We start from the raw sequence: 13,719 nt of genomic DNA, 5'->3' as shown, positions 1-13,719 counted from the left end.
TATAATTCTTACGTTTAAATCTATAAAAAGTCTCAGCCTGTATATATTCTTAAATAAAATAAAATAAATAAACTAACATTTGTAATAAACAGTAATTTAAATTTAAATTTCATAAGAAAATAAGAATAACACTTATTATTTAAAGTTTACAAATAAAGACCACGTTAAGAAAGCATTATACGAATTCACATTTTTGACTTTTAATAATTTGAAATATTTATGAAATATTTTAATTTTGACAAAAATAGTCTTTACTCAGATTGATCTCAAAAACACATATCGTTGTAAAATCAATAAACTTTAATTTAACTGCCCAGAATTTAACGTTTGAATAGTTTTAAAATTGTATGGTTATTATTATTATTGAAATTAACCACTATGGTATAACATACTTCTCTTGAAATGAATTATTTGTGCCCCTGTGATCGAGATCATGACACAAACATCCGACAAACATTCCCAACACTTCGAGATCGGAAAATGTATTCTTCATGTCACATCCCTTAAAACATATCAATATTTGCTATTTATTCTGATTAAATAATCGATTTATTTTTTGTAATTTATTCACCATCATAATAGCAAACATGACTTGAGCCACATTGAAAGCATGTCTCCAGTTGTGATAAGGCACGTCCCTGTAGTTTCGTTTTACCGTGATAAGGAACCGATATAATGTCTAAAATATAAATTACATATTGACATTATCAAACAAATCCAATTGATTTATTATTATTATTATTATTATTATTATGCCTGGTTATAATCAACGCTATCATTTTTAAACTACCATTCTGATATTAAGTCTTCTAAAATGGTTCTTAGATTAGGTACAACTATTTTTTTTACTATACAATAATATAATACATTTTAATTAATACTATTAAATTAAAACTTATTGTTTGATATTAACATAAAATAATGTTTTACATAATTAAAATAAACACTCCATTATAGTACACATAATAATGAAATAAAATAGTTTTGAACTAGCATAAATCAAGAATCGTGTATTTGATGTTACATACAATTTGTTTATACCTATAGGCTATAATTTAAACTGTTTGGCATTTCGAATACTCCGTATAATAGTATCTTATTATCAACGTTTAAACCAATTAGAAACAAATAAAAACTTAGTTTTTAATGTAACAGATATTTTTCTTCCACCATAGATTAATATTGTAATACCATTGAATTACATAGCATATAATAAATTCCATTCATAAATATAATATAAATAATTAGAAACTTGTATAGATACATATGAGTTTTGAACGTGTATTTAATTTAAAATATTGTAATATTGTTCAGTTTAACTTTTAAATTAGTTTTGTTACTTTGTGAAATAAAGTGTACCTGAAGTTGGACCATTATATATAATAATACATTTTTATATAATATAATAAAATAAAATATAAATTTTCTATAAAACATATTATATTCTTTAAATTGTCATTCCATTCTAGGTCTGTTATCTTAGAGTACTTTCTAAGACACATTTTGACAATTCTCATTATTCACAGCATAAGACCTCTATCATTTCCGCTTCACTTAAATATCTTGCCATTCAGTTCTATTGCCATGGGCCGTTATTTGTACATGCAAATATTTCAAAACCCACAAAATACTTAATAGGATATTAATTCTTATAACGAAAAATGTAAAAATTCGTTGTCGTCTGCTTTGAAGCCATTTGAAAAATATACATTTTTTGTACTTTTGATATATGGTTATGTTATTATTTTGAGATTTTAAAATATGACATAGTTTAAAAATTAAATGTAAGTACAATCGATTCACCACCGAAATAGTTTATTGTTAAATAAATTAATATTAAATTAGGATAGATATTTGTCATTTAAAATAGTTTATTTTATTAGTAATTTAAACAATTAAGTGTTAGTTATATCACTGATATACGTTTAGCTAATATGATTTATAATATCGTAAATGATTTGGAAACATTTCAATGGAAAACTTTTCTTCTAATTGAATTGTATTGAATCGTTTATACTTTACGACATACATATGCATAAAATATTTTGTAAACGACATAACAACCAGACTAATTGAACATAAATATAAAAATTCCAAAATTTTCATTATTACGATGGAAATTGGTCTATATCAAGAGTCAAATATTTTTGTTTACTTTAAACAATCAATTAAGTACATAATATACGTGGTTTTTCAAACACATATATTTTACAAATTATACACTCACTTCTTTTTCAATGTTAAACGTTTTAACAAGTCCAAGTTCCAAAAACATGCTTACTGCCGCCATCAGCATTTCGTCATCGTTAAGTGAAAAATCGTCGAACGTTAAAGAATATAAATTCAACGAATCAGCAGCAGGTACCGGCATACCCTAAGAAAAAATACATTTATTTTCTATGTGGTAGAAGTTTTTCGTTAGAATTTATATTTGATTTTGACAACGTAGTTTATTTTCATTTTAAGGTTATTAATGTTTTTACTTAAAGACACGCTAATTTACACTTAGATTTACGTAAAAAAATGTAAAAATATATTTTTCCGTATAACGAGTTGTCAGCGTCAGTAGGTATACACCACTTGAAACGAGAAAAAGCTAAAATAATAACAAAATACGTTTTTCAATCCGTTTAAATATGTGGGGGCATTAAACTGCAGAAAAACGGTCTAGAGTTCAATGACTGGCCAGTAAAAGTTTTTTCATTATTTTCACAGTGAATGTACAAAATTTATATCCGGGAATAATATTGTCTATTTGAAATCGAAGCCAAAAAAGTTTTAAAAGCATAAGAATATTAAAAAATAAATTTACAAGATTATTGAGCGCTTACCAGAATACGTTCCACCTCTTTATTTGAAGCTGTCGCATGATAAGATAGAACCTGAAATAAATAAAGAAAAAAGAAAAAAACGAACATTTGTATAACTTTCTGATAACACATAATGTATTCGTTTTCGTACGCCCGTACGGTGATCTTACTTCAATGGAGACTTTTTGCCGAGCCATCGCCTTTTCCACTTCACTATACATAAGTGTGTTGTGTATTCCCAGTCCACAGAATATTGTAAATGCCTATAACAAGTGAAATATGATTTCATAATCAGTTATAAGTATAAATAATTCACTGCATCTGTGGCATTAAGTATTTTTCTTATGGATAATAAAATAATATCTCACCTCGAACAACTGTTCGTCGTAATCGTCAAATGGTGACGAGTTCAATTTGTTGATTATACTGGCGACGCCTGTAAAGTATTATTCGCGTTAGTTAGACGAAATATGATCCCGTAACTTAATAATGCGTATAACAACTAATACAACGATAATGTTGTAATTTCAAGTGGCTCAGTCCGACCGAAGTCACTCTACGACTGGGTATTTGCGTTTTATCCCTAGATATCTCGTGGATTTACGTCTGATCACCCGGTAAATCGATCGTAATTTAGTATCACGTCATATACTCTCGGAACTTGAATGTAACATGATAGTAGTTACGACCAGACGTTGATAATGCGATAATAATGCACTAGCAGACGATATCCGATCGTCGAACCCGCTCTGGTTCCTAACGGACAGCGACCGCGAGCAATCAGACTAAGACCGGACGTGATATCGTTACACGTTCGACTATTGTATAATAATAACATAAAAGTTATTGAATACTATGCGCGTGACTACCTAGTACCTAAACGTAACTTTTATGGTTGTAAATGACATGGATAAGTGATAAACAACGCGAAGGATTCTCACAGGATATTGTTCTATTGCAGGACCTCTGGTAGCTATGGTCTATGTGACTATATATTATACATCCCTCGAGTACCGTAATGTCTCTAGTGGTGATACACAGCCAGTATTAAATCATTTGTTATTAATTTCGTTTCTTCCTCTATATGAAAAAAAAAAAAATAATGAAACTTAAAAACATAACTAAAATTCCTGTTAGACAAAAAGACGCGAGTTCGGCAATTATAATTTACAGATCAGATTGTATTGACCCAAATTGAATACTTTATAAAGAGTACGACTAAAACTTAGGTTTTCCTGATTAATTGATTTGCGTCACACATTAAATTGTTAAAACTGTGAAAGAATATTTAATTAAGTATTTCAATTTATTTTGGTTGAAAAATAAATGTCCATTAAACAAAATAGATAGTTCAAAAAATTGCTGTATATTTTTGCTACATTATCGTTTTTATATGATATAGTTATTATTTATCAACAGAAATAATAACGAAATTCGTACACTAAATCTAGTAAGTAATAAGTATGCAAAAAAAACTGTTTGAGAACCACCGTTCCATAGCACTAGCTGTATTTTTTAAAGCGCAATATACGACTTTTATAGTGATATGTAATGTAGTTATTTGTGTATATTATTTAGTTTATATTACATTTCACCGTACCAATTGTTTGACAAAACGGTTCTTAATGATTGGGTACATTATGATAAAATATAAAAGTATGTAATGATGTGAACTGTGCTTACCGATTATTTGGTCGTTTTTATTCCTGATGGGCATTGCCAATAGTGAGTTAATGCCTGAGTCTACGATTCCCTCGCTGCACTCGTGCTCGTTGATGTTCAAAACTTCCCCCGAACAAGCCACCCTCTCAGCAAGACTCTCTAGGTAACGTGATACGTTTTCGCCTTCCACCTTTTGCCTAGAACTAATTTATAAGAAATAATATTGATTAAATAACCGTTTATGATGATGTATATTTAATGTATTTATTTATATATTTTTATATTATCTACAGGTTATAAAAAGTGTATAAGAAAAATATGAGCCATATTAAAATTGAATTTTATTTAAAAATAGTAAGTTTATCAAGATAAATGTTAAATTTATATATTTTTTTATTGTAATTAAAATTTTTAAATTGAAAGAACTTAAAATACTATTACCAAATATTCATATTATCATTTAATATACATGATAAAAATTTAAAAAAATGTTTATTTTTTAAATCACATTTAAAATTATCTACTTTTCTAAGTTTTTTTTCAAATTATATATTTTATAAAATGTTTTTCATGACAGTTGTAAGTGTTCATACTTAAATTTAAAAAAATATTAAAAATACGAGTATTAAAGCAACATTTTTTTATAAGTGTTTGGAAATTAGATCAACATTCTGTATTTTTAATATACAATTTAATTATCCATTTCATAAACATATGAAATAAAATATCCTTAAAAATATAAGTTAACTAGACTCCGTTCAAAATCTTTTTTCGTATTTTACATGATTTATCATTGAATTTAAATTTTATACATTTATTACAGTGATATATTTTAAACAAATAAAATGTAATACAGGAAAGCGATTTTATCGGTTTTTTTCATAGTTAATGAAATAGTAATAATACTTGTAAAATAAAAAAATAATATTCTATGCAACATAATTTTTAAGCATTTAAAATAAATATTGCTCTTATTTTTTTAAATAATTAAAAACACGTTTTATTTTAAAATTGAGCAAAATATCATACAATAATTAGAACGAATTCAATTTTTGATTTTTATAAGGATTTTAATATTTAGTTCTGTTAAATATATGCATAATTTTATGAAATTATGGTAATAAAAAGTTTTCAAAAATTAAATTAATATTAAATTAGTTTAATATTTTAACTAATAGATAACATTATTTTTATAAATATCACCATAAAAAATACACATTACAATCGAATTTGATTTAATATTCTTTCTAATATAAGTAACTTTATAGTATAATTTTTTTCATTCTCATTAATACCAAAAACCTAACTTGTTTTAACTTGATAAATTCATATCCAATTTAAATATATAATATTTTTTTCAAAACTATTTCGAAAACTGTAAAAATTTAAATACAAAAAAAAAATATTTTTTTTATTTTTTTTTTTATTGCTACTGTACAAGAATTATCTTATAGATTGAGAAACCTATATTTAAATATAAATTTAGCAACACAGAACTATTGATCAGTAATAGTGGTACTGGACTTAAAGGGTATAATAAACTCTATTTTAAGTATTATATTATATATTTATACGTGTATATTGATTTGATGTTATGTAATCATACTTTTTAACGTTATTTTTTATATTGTGCTTGGGCGAGTTTAAGTCAAACAGCTTTGAGAAGCTGGTACTGTCACACGATTCGTCTACAAGCAACACGGCCGCTCTTTCGCACTTCAACAGCCTCTGAGCCCTCTGCATTATCTTCATTATAACTTTGTCGATAGATGTCTGTTCTTCAAAGAGATCATGTACTACTTCCAACAAATTCTGCAACGATATTCGTCAGAAATTTTTTAAACACTTCGATAAAATCAACTTCTTTCTTAACTAAACAATCACTTACCCTGTTTCTATCATATTCGGCTCGGGAATCCTCGACGATTTGTGCGTTTGTAATCGCTATTCCGACAAACTGTAAGTACGTCTCAAAAAGCTGTAATCCCAGAAATTGTGATTAAATTATACTATTTTCGTATTGTACACAACAGTAATATATAGATTAGACCTTTTAATTTGGTATAATAAATGTTTAAAGTTAGAAAATTGGATTATTTTAAACCTAGATTACAAATCGTATTTTCTTAAACATCATGTCTTCATTTGTGGTTTTCGATGATATAATTTAGTACGCATTAGTTAAACAAATAACTACACAAACTAATTTTTAAAATCTCTAAAATGAATCAAAATTTATTCAATTTCAAAATAATAATCATATTATGGCTAAGTTTTTTATTGAAAATATTTATGGTTTATCCGATGAAATCTGAATTTTTTAGAATCTTCTCTTGAACTAATCTAATAATATTTAAATTTTATCTTGTGTTCATAATCAATAGTTAACAAAGTTAATTAATTATTAGAACATAAAAACTAATTAAAAATATATCGAAAACTTTCTTCTATAAAAAATATTATTTTATTAAATATCAAATCCTTAACATAAAAACACATAGGTAGAATATTTTTTAATCGCTTACAGCCAAACGTCAAAAATATCTTACAAGAGCATGGATTTTTGAAACATTGTTAGTATTAATATGACATTACCATATACATTTAAATCGTGTTTGAATTATTTATAGTCACTAACATTATTATAATACAGGAATGTTTAAGATTATGATAAAAAATTAATTTCTTAAAATATACTTATATCTCAAGTGTGATAAACTTATAAAATATAATTAGCTCAATATACGTAACTGACGATATTTAAATACCTATGTACTAATATTAAAAAAACACGTCTTGTGATTAAATCATGTCGATTTAAAAAAAAAAAAAAAAAAACTATCTACTTAACAAAAAATAATAATTTAATAACATGACAATCGCGTAATACAAAGTCATATATTTTGTATCACTGGCCAATACATTGTCGTAGGTCAAGTCCTTATCAATTTAATATATCAACAACGAAAACCACGTCAGTAAAATGTTAAAACGTTTTCTGCTCAAAAGCCAGCAGTGGCGGCGCAATTAATTCGACAATTAGATACATATACATGCACATACACGTGTAATAAGTTTAAGTCTATTATAAGTTCTAGATTTATATTAAATTAAAAACGACAGAACCAGAAAAATTGACTGGAAAAGTTTCTAATGACGTGTATGGTATATATAATATATATACGGCTGCTGCACCACTGCGTTTGTATTTACAACAAGGCATGTTTCTAAAAGTAACTTTGTGTCAGGACCACTCATAGAAATTTCCACACCAATTCAAAAATATTTACCTTCTCATCCATGCTGGTGAAATGCCCGTCATCCTTATCCGGATTCTTGTTGTTAACCTGCGCCACCGCAATTATCTCTTCATACGAATTTTTCACTGGCATGCACAGTAACGATGAAGTGTAATATCCCATTATGCGGTCTACTTCGTCATCAAATCTCGGATCCTATAATATGATATATTATTATGACCACATTGTTCTATGTTATTTTATAAATGCAGATATTATGAGTTTGGAAAAAAAAAAACTGAATTTGGCGAGTTTCCTGAAGTCATGTATTTTAGTTTTATAATTACAATATAGTGTCGCCTATCATAGTGAAAAATTATGCTATTGTAATTTCGCTTTAAAAACAACTTTGAAACCACATGGCATATTTGGTATACGTTACGTATATATGTATATACATTAATGAATAACTTATAAACACAAAGAAATAACAGAAATAAGATAGTTATCAGTAACGACAAAAATAAATGAACTGAAATTAAAATTAATCGCACGTACATATAACTATTTCTTTGAAACAAAAAAAAAAAAATTAATAAATTATTAATTTTATTTTCAGACAAACATCTTTAAAAGTCTCGTATTTGTTTTAAATGAATAAAATTTACATACTTTACGGATGGTTCCACTTCAAAGTGATCTTCTAATTTAAAGAAACGCGTTTACATAATATAATACTGATTCAGATATTACAATAAATACGTTAGACTATAAACAATTAATTTTCAATCGATTAACAAACCGATTACAAAATGGTATTGATTTATACAATTATGATTTAAATCATTAATTTTTTTATGATACCTTTTATGAAAAATTTTAAAAATATAAACTTTAATAATAATATTGAAATATAATTTATCATTCAGTGGAACAATGTGCTATTAGTATCATATTTGCTTATTGAAGCTATGAATAATCGTCAACTATGACAATAATACTATAATAGCTATTTAATAACTATATCTATTGTAATCAAAATAATATGACGTACTAATAAAATTTTCTAACTAATATTAATTAAACGGTATTATAATACGTATGGCTTTCCATGCTGCGCCAACGGTTGCGAAATATAATCGATAACAATAATAATATTCATTTTTCCCAATCCACGTAAATATTATTTTGAACTCCAGCTATTATAAAATTGAATTATATAGAAACTGATTAAAAAAAAAAAAAATTACAATATATGTATGTATTTTTTTTAAAATTAGTATTGTTCATTTAACAGTTCTAGTGCTATAACGATAATTTTTGAAGGAAACTTCGCTCGGAAACTTATAGAAAATAAAGTCATCATAGGACCACAATGGTTGGACAACTGGGACGTACCGACATACCTTTTTGTATCTACGGAAATATTTGTATTCCCCAACCGGGAGAATAGGTTCGTGTATATTCGTTACGCGGGATGCTTTTCACCGGTCTCGTTTTGACTGTATACATATATACATTTGTATTATGCACTCGCACAGATGACACAATAATCGGAGGTGGGTTCGATTGAGATGGGAGATTTTTGAAGATGATCCACTACGTATATATACAACTGGAATTTCATTAGCCCACGTCGACCATGTTAGGTCGTATATATAATATTATATATATATATATGCATACATGTGTAATATATATATATAACTGTAGCTGTAGGGGGTGGCGTGTATGACCCAGTTTTATTTTTCAAACGCGCACAGACAAAATACGAAACGTATCAATAAACGTCGATTGTACGGCCTCCAGCAGTATATTATATAACTGTGTAGTAAATTTCTACAAATGTCTGAAAGAGATACTGTAAAAAATAAAAAATAAATGAAAAAAATAATAAATAATAACGCCGATAATAACAATATACGAATGATAACGCACGTAAAAAGGCCAAAAATCTTTTTGAACTCTCGGGATATTGTATTAATATATACCACCAATATAATAATATACGCTGTGCACCCCGCCGATTTTTATTACGTGATATTATATAAATAATATCTGGACCCTTTATGATACGTTGGGCACAAGTCCGAAACGCTATATATATATATATATGCGTTATATACGGAAAATCTCTGTGTTTATCCTCGTACATAGCATCAACCCGCTTCCTTTCCGAACTTTAAAACGAACATATAAACTATTTGAATACCAAATGGATATAAAGTAATGTTCAACTTTCAAAACATTTGCATGAATTAAATTAAAAATGAAAAATAAAATAGATAATGTGTACATACATATAAATCGAGTACAAACATGGTGACGAAACACTAGATGCAGTTTTTCAGACAAAATTTGAACGCAGATGCACCGTAAAAGAAAAATATACATAAAGTATAGACAAAACCGTTGTTGACCCTGGACACAGTTGTTCACTTAGTTGTTACGCAGTGTTAAGTACGACACGTATTCTCTTAGGGGTCGTGTGTGTACCAAGTTATTTTTACAATAAAAACGTAAAAGTGTTATTGTAAAAAAAACCTTTTCGTCGTTGTTGACGAACACTACCGATAAATCAACTTCATTGTTACACTACACATAAAGTTGAATTTCATTAAAAAAAAACAATCGTTCGTGTTGATGATAATTTTTACTTGACCATGATGTTCATAGTTTTTTAACGGTCATAATATTTAAAAAATATTTAATCACAATTCACATTGTGTTAAACATAACTTATTTTTGAGATAATATTTTTTAAATAGGTATAAAAACGACTGAAAGCAAATTGAACTTTCAAATACAAACTAAACCAAACCTATATATATTTTCTTTCAAAAAAAGTGCTCGATAAAACAAAACAATATGTGATAAAAAAAAAATGTAAGGAAAGTTAAATATGCCCAAAATATAACATATTCAAAGTTAGGAATAACATCATATGTATTTATTTAACTTTAAATTATAATAGAACCTTGAAATTTTTGATTTAATGCATATAAACAAAAATATAATAACAATTTTTAACATTAAATTGTTTACAGATTTTTTTAATGTTACCTAAAAATTGAGTGAATCAGAAAAAAGCTTAAAATGTGACTCGTTGACCTTTTATGACAAAGTTCAATGCTTGTGTGTAAGTCAACTAAGTCATATTAAATATAATGTCTACATTTTTTTTAAATCACAACATATTAAGGTTAAAATTATATTTATAGGTACTCAATAATACAGTCTCAATATATGAGCATGTATTACAGTTATTTAATAGAATATTTTTGTGCAGTTGCTTGTTAACTATGCACGATGTAGGTATATTCAACACATATTTTTTTAAATATTTATAAAACTCAGTGATTATATAAAACATAAAATCTATCAACATTCATTTCATACATATCTCAAAAGAATATTTCATTATTTTACTTACATGAATCTATTTCTTTCAAAACCTGTACAAGTCACAGTACCTAGTTTTTGAAAGTACGGTTTGCACGGAATACAAATTTTAATTTTGCATTTTAAAATGTAAATATTTGATGTCAGTTATTCTAAATTACGTAACATTTATTTTAATTCCATTTTACCTATAAAATAGAGTCAAATAGAGAGGTCGGTAATAATTTTATGTCCAATTGCTCTAAGTATAATAGTTTAAAAACATATGCTGGTGTGAGTATGTGACATTTTTGAAAACAATTTAAAATTATAGTTAATCACCAATGTTTTATTTTATACGGTAAGAATAAAAAAAAAAAAATATTTAAGGTAATTAATATGCGTAACCACAACTTAATTTAATAACTATTGACTAGTTACATGCATTAAAAATCATTATATTTTAATTGAAACATACATTTTTAAAATTAACTTTTAGATTTTGATTTTTAAAACAGTATAAATTACAATAATTTATTTTATGTTGGATTTGTAAAAATACATAACGTCAAAACGTAAGATTAAACCAATAACAGTGTTATTGTTTATATTTTTATAATATAATACGTATTGAAATAAGTAACGACCACCCCCCCCCCCCTTCATCTGCCTAATATATTTTAATTATTTAATTATAAATAAACCATGTGCAATTGTTTTACTAAAGAATATAATTCCTGATGCGAAAAATATTTTTGATAATATAATATATTAATACCTACTAAATTATGCATTTAAGACTTGATCATTTTTTTTCTTCATTATTATTGTTGTTTTAAAATTCTATCGTTTTAATCAAATCTCATTCAATACATTTTCCGATAATGACTCGTTCACGCAAATTAAGTGGCAAAAAATAAGGTAAATCGTATTTTGCCCTTTTAGGTGGCTGCCGTTTTGATGGTATTTTAGGGACTCACCTCGCAAGCAACGTCCAGGTTGACCGTCTCGCCGGTGGACGCGACGTGTCCGAGTATTCCCACGCCCCACGGAATGCGCACCTCATTGTCGGTGGCCGTGGCCGGACCACCAGCAACGTCGCACTGCACGCCGTCCGGCAACAGGAACTGGCCGCGGGCGCCGCTGTGTACGTCGAACACCTTGGAGACGAGACACCGGCGCCGGGAACCTCGCGGCGGTCCATCCACGAGAAACAACGAGCCGGCGTCGCAGTCCAGCAACACGGTCAAGTCGTCGACGATCTTCTGCGACAACGACTTGAGGTCCAGGTCGGTGGCAATGTCCCGGACTACTGTCAGGAAGAAGTCCCGTTCGCCCTGCGCGAGCCGCAGATCCCGCTTGGTGTCCACGTTGTGCGCGGACACCGGCCACCTGGGCAACCGCACCTTGGAATCGATGAGCAGTGACAGCATGCTAATCGGGCTTGGTGGCAACGACGTAAATCTAGAAGTGCAAAGAAAAAAATGCATTTCGGCGTTCAAAAACTTGATTGAAATTCGTCGAACGATAGGTCATATTATTTTTCGCTAAGTGTGCCGCGATCGCGCACGCTTGGGTATTGAAGCCTTTAGACCATATAAGATAGCGCGATGAGTGAAGGTGAGCGCTAGAAGAGGGGGAGGAGGGTTGTACCTCAGTTCGCGAAAACAACAAAATCATGCGGGATAATGAAAACGCTTTAAAATGTCGATTCTTATAAATATATTACGTACGACGGGGAAGTCTGATAGTAAACCTTAACCAACTTAAACAAGACGATTTTCGTCCTAAGTCACAGGCCGTGACGATTAGACGACCAGAAGTAAAAAATAACACTCGTCAAACATGACTTGTATTTCTTTTATGACTGAATTCATAAACACACGATAGATACATAAATAAAAGACACTTAAAGCAATTTCATTTCCGTTTGATTGTTTAATACCACAATTAATATAACTATACAAGTACAATGCCATTTATTACCCAAAACATATTATATACTTGTCATTATCTACTTGTTACATCGTATACAAAACTGTCGTGATACGTCAACAACTGTGACGCGATACTTTTTTATTCGCACTTATAGTTTATACGACTCTGTCATTGAAAATTATTTTAGCATGTTTTTAACTTCATTTTGATTCATTTGGCGTGGTACAGCTGTTTAAATAGTTACCAATTTATTTGTCGTTAAGTGTTGATTACTATAATATTCTGTGGGGTATTACACTGTTCGTCTCACGTTTACCGATAACTTTCCACCTACGTTTAAAGGTCAACAAACATTATATAATTTAAGTTTTAGAATCGTGTATGTTAACTATTTCAAACTATTGACACAAAATGTCTACTTAGTATAATATAAATAACGTTTAATCACTGTATTTGAAGAAAACTGCCATGATATAACTGTAACTTTAAGAAATAAATTTATCAATCTTTAGATTATATATTTATTCTTATAAATATCAACAATTTTACAATATATATCCAATACAATCGTCACGATATAACGTAGCAAGAACAATAATTAATAATAATAGTAATTATTATTTTAATATAATTATAATCTCATATTATAAACCAAAACGTGTTTATATAAAGTTCTTAAAATAGTTCTT

At 28.1% G+C, this 13,719-nt stretch overlaps 1 protein-coding gene across 2 annotated transcripts in view; it reads right to left on the bottom strand.

The window, feature by feature from the left end:
* LOC112593588 (dual 3',5'-cyclic-AMP and -GMP phosphodiesterase 11A-like) overlaps positions 1-13,719 on the bottom strand; it is a 97,844-nt gene that overhangs the window by 1,837 nt on the left and 82,288 nt on the right. For both annotated transcript variants that reach the window (XM_025338061.1, XM_025338062.1), the window contains exons 3-13: positions 12,073-12,556; positions 7,763-7,927; positions 6,361-6,450; positions 6,079-6,284; positions 4,494-4,675; positions 3,179-3,246; positions 2,981-3,073; positions 2,832-2,882; positions 2,228-2,374; positions 572-679; positions 393-502 (exon numbers count right to left, since the gene is read on the bottom strand). In XM_025338061.1, coding sequence (XP_025193846.1) covers positions 393-502; positions 572-679; positions 2,228-2,374; positions 2,832-2,882; positions 2,981-3,073; positions 3,179-3,246; positions 4,494-4,675; positions 6,079-6,284; positions 6,361-6,450; positions 7,763-7,927; positions 12,073-12,556 — 1,704 coding nt within the window. The remainder of the gene's footprint in view (positions 1-392; positions 503-571; positions 680-2,227; positions 2,375-2,831; positions 2,883-2,980; positions 3,074-3,178; positions 3,247-4,493; positions 4,676-6,078; positions 6,285-6,360; positions 6,451-7,762; positions 7,928-12,072; positions 12,557-13,719) is intronic.

The sequence above is a fragment of the Melanaphis sacchari genome, unplaced genomic scaffold, assembly GCF_002803265.2.
Source record: "Melanaphis sacchari strain LSU unplaced genomic scaffold, SCAv2.0 Contig20_pilon_pilon, whole genome shotgun sequence".
NCBI lineage: Eukaryota > Metazoa > Arthropoda > Insecta > Hemiptera > Aphididae > Melanaphis > Melanaphis sacchari.
The sequence above is the reverse complement of the archived record's forward strand: the minus strand, read 5'-3'. Positions and strand labels throughout refer to the sequence as shown.